The sequence below is a fragment of the Indicator indicator genome, chromosome Z (genome assembly GCF_027791375.1).
Source record: "Indicator indicator isolate 239-I01 chromosome Z, UM_Iind_1.1, whole genome shotgun sequence".
NCBI classification, from domain to species: domain Eukaryota; kingdom Metazoa; phylum Chordata; class Aves; order Piciformes; family Indicatoridae; genus Indicator; species Indicator indicator.
In genome coordinates, this window is record NC_072053.1 from 10,469,364 (window position 1) to 10,482,563 (window position 13,200).

The 13,200-nt window shown below is 42.7% G+C and overlaps 1 protein-coding gene across 1 annotated transcript in view; it reads left to right on the forward strand.

Annotated features, from left to right (window-relative positions):
• The window catches only part of GRIN3A (glutamate ionotropic receptor NMDA type subunit 3A), an 80,802-nt gene extending 67,613 nt beyond the window's left edge, over window positions 1–13,189 (forward strand). Inside the window, exons 7-9 of the mRNA XM_054397858.1 lie at window positions 8,084–8,248; window positions 8,979–9,052; window positions 12,853–13,189. Of these exons, the coding sequence (XP_054253833.1) occupies window positions 8,084–8,248; window positions 8,979–9,052; window positions 12,853–13,189 (576 nt within the window). The remainder of the gene's footprint in view (window positions 1–8,083; window positions 8,249–8,978; window positions 9,053–12,852) is intronic.
• Window positions 13,190–13,200: the final 11 nt, after the last annotated feature.

Sequence of the window (13,200 nt, forward strand, 5' to 3'; positions counted from 1 at the left end):
CAGATCTGACACACAACAAAGACAAAGTCCTTTTTTATGCAGTTATCATCTAGCAAGTTGCGCCTTTCTGCTCTGAGTATTTCCTAGCCTCCTTAAAGGTCAAAAGTTAGTTTCTTCTTTTGTTATTATAATCACCTGACCACACAAAAGTCAGATTTTTAGCCATTACCTTGAAGCTCTGATTTATATGCTTCTCTCTGGGGCACTGCAGGTGTCAAGGGAAGGCCACTCCACACAGGGAAGAAATGGCCCTGTGCTTTATAAATAAAGACTGCCCATCAGTCACCTTTTATTGTACCTTGTTACCAGTACATGAAAAACAAACACAAAGAACAAGAAAAAAGATTTTGCTGCCAAGACAATTTGCTAAGCCTGTATGTATGCTGCTTGAGAAGACCTGGTCCTTGCTTACTGGAGGACTGGGAGCGTTATGAAGGGTATTACAGAATGACAGACATTGCCTTCTAAAGGAGTTGTCTCTATGTTGAAAGAGACAGTGGCATCTGGGTTTGTTTTAGGGAAAAAATTACTTCCCATGATGGCCCTGAAGAAAAGACTGTGTGAAATTTGAGTCTGACAACAGAGTCAGTAGAAGCATGTCTTGAGTCTCCTGGAAATGAGTAACAGGTTTAGATTGACCTGTCGAAACTGGAATTAAAAAAACAACAGTTCACTGTCTGAGGAGACAAAGTTGTTATTCCCACTTCACCAGCCTGGAATATCACAGAAGCAAACATCTTCTCAGTACCTAATTCAGGCAATACATGTGTTGTTTTTCTGCCCACTACAGACAAAGGCTTGGAAGATGGATGAGTTTAAAGAAAAAGATTTATTACAAAAGGGAGGATTTTTCACACCTGTGCAGAAAACTTCACAACAAGAAGGGAAAGAACTTGTCATGCTAATATAAGACAATGATTTACAGTATCTTAAAGTTCAGTACTTGAAACCCTAAAACCATGTTCACCAGTCTTTGCTAAGGATAATCTCCCTAAAGACATTAAATATGTATTACTTCAATGCTGCTGCTTCCTTGAGAACACAGAAAGCCATGGGAACAAATAATAAATAAATAGAATAAATAAGCAAAGTAAATAAATAACAGTTTCTGCAGCAAGAACAAGTGCCACAGTCTGGAGACAGGGACAGGTTTTAATACTCCTTAGTTAACCAAATAGAATCATTCATCATCAGTTGCACTTTGCAAACCTACTGAGATGCCCAAATGAGTTTAGAAAGCTGCCTTTCATATCCATTTATCCCTAGTAAAGCTGGAAATAAGTCTTCTTCAGAGAGGTAGTACAAAATTTAAATTCTTGATCTCAACAAAGCTTTTTAAAATCCTCACAGGAGGAATTCTATCAAAAAGTCTCAATTACTATTAGAGCTAATACACACATGATATTCCTGTTTAATGCTTGGGTTCAGCAGTGTGTAACTAATAACTGTGCTGGGCTTGCCCGCCTACAAAGTATCCACAAAAATCTTTAGCAGCTTCTAATTAGTCAAAGCTGGACCACAGGTGTGTTTGATGGCTTATTCATTACTCTCAGTACAAAGAGGGAGAGTAATAGTTTTACAGTCACAGTATCACAGTATATCAGAGGTTAGAAGGGACCTCAAGAGATCATCAGGTCCAACCTCCCTGCCAAAGCAGGATCGCTTAGGCTAGTCCGCACAGGAACGCATCCAGGTGGGTTTTGAAACTCTCCAGAGAAGGAGGCTCCACAATCCCCCTGGGCAGCCTGTTCCAGTGCTCTGTCACCCTCACTGTAAAGAAGTGAAGTGAAATCTTCTATGTTCAAGTTTGAACCCATTATTCCTTCTCTTATCACTGTGAACTATCAGAAAGAGCCTGGCCCCCTCCACTTGACACCCACACCCAGTGATGCATTCCTGTACAAACTACCCTAAGTGATCCTGCTCTGGCAGGGGGGTTGGACCTTATGATCTCTCGAGGTCCCTTCCAACCTCTGATATACTGTGATACTGTAAAGAAGTTTCTCCTCATGTTGTGAAGTGAAATCTTCTATGTTCAAGTTTGAACCCATTGTTCCTTGTCTTATCACTGTGAACCACCAAAAAGAGCCTAGCCCCCTCCACTTGACACCCACTCCTCAGATACTTATACACATTTATGAGATCCTCTCTCAGTCGTCTCTTCTCCAGACTAAACAGCCCCAGGGATCTCAGTCTCTCTTCATAGGGGATATGCTCAAGTTCCCTCATCATCCTCGTGGCTCTCTCTCAGTCTGTTGTAGTAGGGAGTAAAGCAGGAAGTTTGTCCATGAAATCCAGTAATGAAATCACTAAATGCTGGGGTTTGTTTCTGCTCCCTCATTCAAAGAGAACACAAGTATCAAATTCTCTTCTCTGCTTTCCCTTCCTTCAATTCAGGGTCCAAGCAAGATGCCTCTTACTGCAAAGGAGACAGCAGGAAATGTTTAGATAGCAGATATGGGTTGTTAAATCAGAAAAGTCTCTCCAAGGATATATAAAAAAAGTAGATACCTCCACCTCTATTCTTCTATTTGTTGCTTTTCAAAACCTGCAAATTTCCCAATTTGCAAATGGCAGATAACTCAGACACTGTTGCCAATGTAGTACTTAGCACCCCGTACCTGTAACTGTCACAGGACTGACTGGTTGCTTATTGATTCAGACTCACTACATGGGCATAATTGAGTTCCTTCTCTTAAAATGCAGGGAGCTGCCTCTTGAATCTATGATTTCAAAGTGGGATCAAAGTCTGTGCTTTTATCCTGGGTTAAGAGAGAATACACCACTTTTTGAGGGAAAGGGAAAAGTGGAAAGGGAAAACTGAATGGGTGTAATGGTTAATGTACCCCTGCATAACCTGCCTGCTCCCCCAATGCAGAAGTGAGGGAAAGTAACACACAAAACTCATAGTTGAGATAAAGAGATAAGAGTTTAATATAACATAAGATATCATGACCACAATGCACAATTACTGTAGCTTAGCCTACTTGCAGGGGGGGAAAAAAGGCAGTGAAATCCAGGAAAGCAAAAAACCAGCATAGAACAGAAACCCAAAACCAGTCAGCTACCCAACTCCCACCTATCTCACCACCATGCCTACAGAAGGAGACACCTGTTGTGAAGAACAGGTTATTAATTTATGAATTATGAAATATTATGAAAGTATTGTTTATTAATTTTAAAAATTACTAATAACCAATTAACCACTTTTATATATTGATTCTAATGCATGGTTGTGAAAACATATTCCATAAATGGTTTAGTATATACAATTTGACCCAATTAGAATATTTACACAGAATTAACTCCTAAGGGAATGAAGGGTGCAGTTCCACTTCTTGTCCACCAGATGGTGACTCGACAAGACGCTTGGCAGCTGCAACTATGTACACAGAAATTTACAATGCTATCAAGAGGAAATTCAATCTGGAATATCACACGGCTAGACACGGGTGCTTTGAACTGAAAATTACTGGGTGTTGCACACGTGAAAAGATACGCTGTGTCTTTCTTTGTAGCAAAGCAAGTCACTGGATCACTCTGGCCACTCACTGGCTTACTGTCTGCCCGGGGCTGGTCCGTTCCAGGGGGTGACTTTCAGTCGCCCCTCCCGCAGCCGTGGGAGAGGCAATTTTCCTTGGCAGAGTGGTGCGTCTCCCTGAACAGAGTCAGCCCGCAGGGCTGGTCCAGGGGAGTGGTCCTACGCGGTGGGGCCAGGTCCTTCGGGGTCAGCCCTTGTGATTGAGGTGACGGTTCCCAGTAGGCGGCGGTGGCCATCTCCGATCCCAGAGACGGGCTTCAGGGAAGGGGTGCAGCACTTCCCCTCGGCTCCAAGTAGAGCTGACAATGCCAAATCTCTCGGCGACTGCATCCCATTAAGGTGACAATGCAGTCCTTGGCTTGATCTCAAAGAGGAGGATGTGTCTCTCTCTCGGGAAATCCCAGGTTACTTTACCCTGATGGCACAGAGCTGTGGAACGGTAACAGTACCTCTGCTTATCTCCTGCGAACAGCGGGGGTCACGCAAGGCGTGTTGCTGCTTGGTCAGCTGCTTATGGCTCCAGCAGATGTGCTGGACTGCCAGGCTTGGGCTAGTCCCTGCCTCTCTGGGGTAAAGCTTACCCTCTGGGTTCCAGTCCTTGTTGAGACGTGACTGGGCTTACGACGCTGGCTTTCGTAGCTTCAGCAAAGGGATCTCCTTTGAGGGCTGGCTTCTTTCCGTATTGCAAAGGCCTCTGGTATGCTTGTATGTGGGAGTGAGAAGACTTACAGGCGCTGCGAGCTTACCTAGCTCGAGCAAACCTAGACAAAGCAAAAGGAGAGAGAGCAAACTAGTAAACAACAAGGGGTGATACTTACAGATTTCTTGAGGCCGGATCTGGCCAATGGGCACTCTTGCCAATAACCTGCTTTAGCCTATAGAAAGGGTGAAGCTAGAATTATGCCCTTAGATGGAAAGAGCATGAGCATGCCATGCGATGGGTGCATGTAGTTGTTTGTCCCTTAGGAGACAGGTTGGTGCCTCGGCCTTTGTCCCCCTCTCCTGAAAGGAGGGTGGAAGTGGGGACTTAGCAAAACATGTTGGGACAAGTTTGCTGGTGTTTGGGGGCATAATTCTGGGCACAGGGTGCCTTCACCACAACACCCAAGGACCCAGAAGCAGCAACCAGAACAGGAAGCCTCTCATGTTGCAGTCCGAACCTTCAGCCCCATAATACTTAGTTAGCACTTTCATTTTTGAAGCTGGCATGACTGAAGGATGATATGAATGACAGCTTCAGATTCAACTCAGCCCATGACAAAAGGGAAAACAAAAAGGGGGAAAAAAGTAGATAAAAGCTATCAGTTGGTTCTTCCTTGCCATCGAAGATCTGATGCACTCACCAGACCCCTACCACTTCAGCAGAAAGGAAAACAGTGATACAGAGAGTCCAGTTTATCACTGCTTTTTCGAAATATATGTATGTACCTACAAATACATATATAAACTACAAAATCAGCAGTAGGACTTGCTGCTCTAATACTAATTTGCATGAAGCTGTGAAAATGAGATGTGCCTCTGTTAGTTTCTTTTGTTATTTCACGTGTATGTCTACAGTAACAACGAACAGTTGATAAACTGCCTTTTTATAATAGTATGTAAATGTGCTGATAGTGCTATAAATAATCACTCTACACACTGTAAGAAACACTCTGCTAATTATTTCTCCCCTACCTCATTTCCCCACTTAAGGTAGTCTCAAAAATTTCCCTCTACTGTGCAGCCTTTATCAGGCAGCTATTTCAATGCATTATCTTCTTTATTACTAGATGAAATATTATTAATGCTTTGTTTTGGCATTTCCTTTCTTAGGAAAAGGTGTCTTGTTTGGGACAGTTTCAAAAGCTATCCATTACAAGTGAAAAACACATCTGAGATGCCAGTGCTGGAATTTCTTTCACCTGGTTCCAGGGTAGAAAACTATTCTGCAGAGCTGACATGACAGTGAGTCAGACCCTCATCAGCATAAATCAGAGCAACTTTACTGAAGACAAGGGAGTTATTTTCCTTGTACGGGGCTGGCCAGGTGTTCTCTCTGCAGCAGTTCTGGAGTGGCACCAAACACCCTCCTGCTGCAGGCTGCAGTAGATATCTCATGCACGCATGCAGGAATCCCCACTGCAATTGCCACTGCCTCTTTTTTAATTATTATTTTGAATGTGTAGAATTTTATCAATTCATTAAATCTAATTCCTATTCTCAGAGCAATGCAAATATTCCCTACATACAGCAATCTAGCGCTGGTGGATTGTGTCTCCTTACTGATCTCCACTTCCCTTCTGCTTTACTTCTCAAGTAGCTAAGCAAAATTCATCTAAGCTGATTCACTGGTTCCTTCCACTAAGGCAGTTTATGGCAATGCCTACTCAGGGGCTGTTATTCTGTTTGGCACCAAACAGCAGTTGCAGCATATATATTTACAGATGTGTTCTTCACAGAATCACAGAATCATTCAGATTAGAAAAGGCCCTGGGATCACCAAGTCCAACCATTAACACTACTCTACAAATTTCACCCATAAACCATATCCCCAAGCCTCTAAACAACTTTTACACACATCCAGGTGTGGCAGTTTAGGCTGGGTGCCTCCTGTTACTGCTACATAAGTTACACCTCCGGTGTGCCGAGTGTCCAACCCAACAAGGTGGACACAGGAATCAGTGTATTTCTACCCATAAATCCTGTGCCCTATAAATCCATCAGCAAAGTCATTCTCTGCCTCTTTCTTTCTTCTCTGCTCCTGTGGGAGATGCTTCTCTATCGATTAATGGTGGGGAGTATCTCAAGGCCTCTTAGGTCTGTCTAGGCCTAATGCCAGGAGGAGAAGTTAGGGGGGAAGAAAGAGCCCTGGGGGTTTTGGGCATACCCTCAGGTGGGGAGAAATGAAGAGTTAGGAGGTCTTTGGGTGTTGTGTAAGGGACTCTGTACGCTTTGGGATATTCTTTACCACTATGCTTGTATGCTTTTTTTGTAGTTTCACCAATGGCTTTTCCATTTAAACTTTCCATCACTCTCCAATCCGTTTGTGTGAGTGTCATTCTTTTGTCCCTCCTGGGGCAAGAGAGGATCTTCTGGCCTCAAACCAGCACACCAGGGTTGGTGACTCAACCATCTCCCTGGGCAGCTCATTCCAAGGCCTGACCATTCCTTCTGTGAAAAAATGTTTCCTAATGCCCAGTCTAAACCTACCCAGTCACAGCTTGAGGCCATTCCCTCTTGTTCTATCACTAATTACTTGTGAGAAGAGACCAGCACCAGCTTCTCCACAACATCTTTTCAGGTAGTTGAAGGGTGTGATGAGATCTCTCCTTAGCCTCCTCGTTCTCAAACTAAACAGCCCCTGCTCCTCAGTCACTCTCCAGGCACTTCACCAGCTTCAGGTGACTGAGAAAATCTGTTCAATGCATTCTTGTATTTACTGTTTACATCTCAAAGGAAGTTGCTTCCTACTTGCCCTTGAACATTCTTTTTGGGAAGCACATGATGTGCATTAGTGCATCTTGCAGAATTGCCAAAAGCCCCTTTTAACCAGTATGTCCACCTAGTACAGCTAGCAGTCTTTTTGCTTCTTACAAATTCTTAATGTATGCTGAATTCAGAGATGGGCCATACTGAGGTCTTGGCTCTAAAGACCTCTGAGAAAAAAAGTCAGACAGGTCAGTTATCCAGGGTGAAAGAATCTCAGGTATCATCTCCTGATACACAGCTGTACTCAAGCAATTTTTTTTTTTCCTGACATGGAATAGCATTCTTTAATAGAAAGGCAAAAACAGAACTTGTATTCTTGGAAATATTTCCAAAGTAGTCTGTGGATAGTAATTATTGTTAGCAAGACATTTTAGTTCTTGATAAACTCACGAGTTTTGGATGTATGAAGAATAAAGGTACTAAGATTATACACAACATGCAAATCTAACCCATCCACATTGAAGGGTTCGTAGTAGAGATTGCTGTTGTTTGTGGTTTCATTAGTCTTCAGACATGGTTAATGCCAATAAGAGACTGAAAGGCTTTCTACCCTACATGAAAAGGTGATTTGGCAGAACAAGGTGAGAGTATTCCCGTTGTGGACAGGTGCCATCTTTTTTGCTACAGATTTTCTCTATGAACTTTCATCAAGAATAGAGCACAAAACTAGGTAATGATAGTTCCCAGAAAATATGAGCTATCTGTCTTAGCTCACTGATGGTGAGGGACTTGCTCTAAAGTTCATTGATGATATTCTGTCAAGCAGTATTTGCTTTTACAAATGCGAAGACACCACAAATACTGGATTCTCATACATATTCAACACTTACTCTCATTAGAGACACAGCACAAGAGAAAAAAATTCCCTGGTCTTTGGCTGATTCTCATTCCCATGACCGATTGAACACCAAGCTTTCCGCAGCACAGAAGGGCTTTGTTGTGAACAGTATCCAGAGTGCTCTGCAGTGTTTCGCTACTCAGAGCACATTTCCAAATGACAAAACAGAAGTATCAGTTAAAATACACTAACAGCTTGCTTACTTCATTAACTTGCTCTTTCCATTTTATTCACAGACACTGCAAATGGGCATCAAGCATTTTTCTGGGCTCTTTGTGATGTTGTGCATTGGCTTTGGCTTGTCCATTCTCACTACCATTGGGGAACACATTGTGTACAGACTGGTCCTACCACGAATCAAGAAGAAGTCCAAGATGAAGTACTGGCTCCATACAAGTCAGGTAAGTATTCAGGAGGAACCCCATGAAAGTCATGTGGCTGATTCATAAGAAAGTCTGAACAAGAAAAAAGGTGTAAAAGGCTGTAGGAGCATGGATGGTTGGTATTTTTAGTGTGACACCAGCTCCTGGAATTTCAAAAGGCTTACTTAATGATGAAATGAGAAGCACAGAGGAAACAGTTCAAATACTCACAAGCACATAGCCTACAGAAGAGACCTTCCTGTTTGCACTTGTAACTTTTGTTACAAGAGTTGTTGTCCAACTCTTTTGGACAACAGTGTTACTACTCTGCATGAGCCAAAACACTTTATCTCACTGCTAGAGTTTCTTCATTATTCTAGCAGAAATAATGGAAAAAATTACTCTAGGTGCTCATTCTAAAGGAAAAGGTTACTTGGCAGCAAAAGGCACAAAAAGGAAGATTTTCTGCATGGTGAAAGAGATGTTTTAGAAAACAATGAAGTTTGCCAAGATGCACTTTTTTTCCTGAGCTAATTCTAGCACCTGGCATTGCCTGCAAGCTATTCATCAACCTTTCAGACTGCCCTTCCTTGGGAAACTAAGGGAAAATAAATCTGTTGTAATGACAAAGCACAGACATTGCTTATATCCTTGAATGTGCAGAATAATTTATGCTCAGGTCCATCACGCAAAGCCCAAATTGTCTACCTATTTATGGAGCTATTCTTAATATTGCTTTTACCAATTTATTTTCTTCTTTTGCCTCTAGAGATTACATCGTGCTCTGAACAGCTCATTTATTGAGGACAAATGCCAGCCTAAGACAAAACGAATAGAAAAGAGGTAGGTAGTTTTGCATGGCTTAAAAACACAAACTACAGAAATTGCTTTGAAATTATACATGTTGTGTTTGGATATCTACTTATGGATCTAATACACCCCAAAAGAAAGTAAAAAGATGGAAGTGACAAGAGAGGCAGGAATGTACTACATGTTTCCAAGAGAATGTATTAAATCTAGCCATTTTGTTCTTTCACGATTTTGCATACAGCTAGTAAAAGTACTGCTATTCTGAAGACAGGCTTTGAAGTTTTTAAAGTTCCCAGCCCTTGTTTTTACATAATTCATTACTCACATACTACAGAGTGACAGGTCAGGCAGTATATGTGTTAGAAACTTTTCCAGCTTTCTTATTTTTCAGAATGAGAAATAAGAAAGCTGAAAACAACATACAGTCCTTTCAGAAACCTTTGTCTAAAAAACCTCTGTCTGGAGAAAAAAAGTAGGTAACAACCTTGCCTTATTTTCATACCCTTTGTCTCCTGAAGATGAGATTATCTTACCTGTAGCTACCAGGAACACAAGGCATTTTATTAAAACTTCATATTTGCTCAGTAACTGAAAACTCTTAGTGTCTTTTTAAGGACACAGCAGTATTCTTTTGTATGGCTATACTCAGCCACAGATTATAGAAAAAAGAAGTATCTTCCTGGTTGTCGTTAGATATTTGGCAGGACTGAAACCCACATGTGTAAATATATATAGAATAGAATAGAATCATAGAATAGAATCAAGAAGGCTGGAAGAGACCTCAAGGATCATCGAGTCCAACCTGTCACCCTACACCTCATGACTATCTAAACCATGGCACCAAGTGCCACGTCCAATCCCCTCTTGAACACCTCCAGGGATGCTGACTCCACCACCTCCCTGGGCAGCCCATTCCAATGGCCAACCACTCTCTCTGTGAAGAACTTTCTCCTCACCTCCAGCCTAAACCTCCCCTGGCGCAGCTTGAGACTGTGTCCTCTTGTTCTGGTGCTGGTTGCCTGGGAGAAGAGACCAACCCCCTCCTGGCTACAACCTCCCTTCAGGTAGTTGTAGACAGCAATGAGGTCTCCCCTGAGCCTCCTCTTCTCCAGGCTAAACAGTCCCAGCTCCCTCTCTGCACTAATGCAATGAGTAAACAGCTATAAGTTTCTGGATTGCCTATATACAAACAAATGCATAAAAGTGCATGCAACTTATTTCCTCTGTTCATTCCTTTATCTGCTGTCCCACATAATCCCATAGTGTGACACCTCCTTGCACACAGCAGCTCCTCACTTTTGGTCTTGAACAGCAGTAGTAGGAACTGACTGGTGCAAAACACTTCCTCCTCCTACACCCTCAGCTACATCCTCCTCACTGGGTGGCAGCATCCACATTTCCACAACCTGAGGTACTAACTCAGCAGGAAGAAAAGCCTTCCTGAGGAGGAGGCTCTCTATCTTTGATAGTACAAAGAGCACCAGCTGAACTATTGGCTAGATACTGAGCAGTGCAAAAATTTCGTAGTGCAAGGAGATGCCTATAACCCCCCCAGAGAATGGCTTAGAAAAAGACCTACACAAGTATTTTTCAGTCTTGAGAGTGAACATGTGCTCCTGCCAAAAAAACTTTTGCCCACACAACATCCAGCCCATATGTGTATGTATGCACACCCACCCACCATCTTTCGTCTTCTCATGGTCTGAGCTGCTATTTGCAAAGAATTACAGCAAATTTAACTGAAGACACCTAGTAACATGATGTACACCTTCTCATGTGGCAAGGTAGAACTCAGGGCTCTCAAATAAGATTATATTGTTTGCACTTTCTTTTATTCCTATTTGGGGACTGTGGGATTATTAAAAATACCAAGATATGAAAAAGAGATAGAAAGAATTTCTATTATGCCACTGCTGCTCTCCTCAGGGAAGAAAAGCTCCACTGTTTGGTTTGTTTTTTTCAGGTCATACCTTTCCAAAAACTAGGAGAGCTGCTCAGCATCTGCAGTCAAATTGTAAAGGGGTTTACTTACTTGCTCAAACCTGAGTGTTATCTCTGGGCTCTGGCCTTTGTTAAAACAGCCTACCCAGATCCCCAAGCAAAAGTACCACCCCAGCAGAACCCATGTCAGTTACTTTTTATCAAAAAGCTGTGTTTTGATTTACAAGAGGAAATAAAATGTACCAGAAATTAAGGAGTAATGTTATGACTAAGAAATATTTACAAAGCAATGGGCTAAATCTTCTCTGATAAATGTACTTCTGCACCAAGGCAAGCTGGTTTCACTGGTTGTCCAGGACCATGGGTTCTCCAGAGCTATATGGCTGAGAGAGAGCTCCGTGTCAGTAGTTCCATTCTTTGTCAGGTGGCCTTTTTTGCCTAAATCACTGTGTGGATATACAGCATGGTAGATTTGTGCTCATGGCCCTGGAAATGATTTGCCAGTTTCTTCTTGCTCATCCTAGGCTAATCCTATTCCCTTCCTGAAACATACTCAAGCAGTACTGATTTTTTCATCTCTTCAGGGGATTTACAGAATTGTATTACAAAACACACAGTTCAGCACAAGGCTTGAGAGTCTGCCTGTCCTTCATTTTGAAGTATGAAAAAAATGATCTGCACAAAAACTAAAATGCTGCCAACACATGCCCTCTAGGGTTTCCCTGAGCCCTCCAAAGCGTGACTCATGCTGGAGCTGATGCTCCTGCCTAAAGCCTCCCCTCTTCCCTCTCTGCCATCCCACCTCTTTGAAAACAGTCTTGATCACCACCTCCTCTACAGAAATTTCCACTTTCTAACTTCCTTCTCTGCAGGCAGATGAGAAAAGTATCTAGTTCTAGCTCCAGACTCTTCCTGAAACCAACTGTTTTCAGCAATCCCAATACTGAAATATTAATCCTCTTCCTTAACCTGCTGATTGGTAGCTCACACTAATAGGCATTCTGCCCACAGGAGACCTCTGTAATGAAGAGTTTCATCCTCACTTTATAAAATGAATGCACACAGATTTATCCTAAAGGTAGGAAATCCAAGCTCCTCTGTCACAACAGGAAACTGTGCTTCCTTGTGTTCCAGATGGAGAAGGGGACCACAGGGTGCTCCTCTATTTGGGAAGAAACCCTAGGAAATGTGCTGATTTGGGAGGGCTGCAGAGTGAACTTCCCAAGAAAAGAGGGAAAAGATACTTTGGAATCAAAGTGTCTTGGAAAGATTTTTCTACAGGGAAACAGGAAATGCCTTAAAAAGTTCCAAAACAAGAATTTAACCCCCAACACAGAAACTCCAAGTTTTGTTTGTTCTGCCAGGAAACTTAGGTCTGTACTTGCATGGTCTTGCACGGTCTTGCACCACCTCATCATGTCCAATTCCCAAAGCACAAACGGCTACTCATTCCCCTTCATCTCTGCACACCAACTCTAGGCAGCCTCTTTCCTCCGCCATGGGAGCAAATGCTGAAGCTATCATTGAGAGCACAGAAAGGACTGTAATGCTGTAGTTAACTAAGGTTAACTAAGCAACCACAAAAGCTTTCAAAAAGCTTTGAAGGAGGACTCACTTTCCTGAACTGGGGTTGGGAGGACAAATTTCATAATAAAAAGGAAGTTTTGGGAACATGAATTTTAGGGTTTTGTTCTGCTCTCTGCCATGGTTAATCACAAAAATGTGGCCATTTATGTACATGATTTGTGCTACTGCAGAAAAAATATTCTGATGCTAAAGGAATATTTCTATGCAATTCGTAACAGCAGCAGTAGGATGGATGACTGGCAGGGGAGTGGTGCATACACACAAGGACAGGCTCCAATTTTATATCAACTCACATCTCTGTTCAGGTCCCACGTAGGCAACAGCCAGCATGCTGTATGGAATACAGCCCATCTGGGCAACTGTCACCGGAAAAAATACATCTGCACCGATGAAGGGCAAAATGAAGTGACGATCCGACAGCACCAGGACATCCCCCTGCCACAGGTGAAGAGAGAGGCTCCAGCTGCTTTAACAACCAACGGGAAAGCAGAGTCCCTCCATACTGCTAGGACCTCGGTGATGCAAGAGCTTACCGAGCTGGAGAAGCAGATCGAAATCATCAAGAAGGAGCTGCAGCTTGCCATGGACAGGAAATCAGAGCTGGAAGAGTATCAGAGGACAAACAGGACTGCAGAGCCCTAGGCCAGCACACC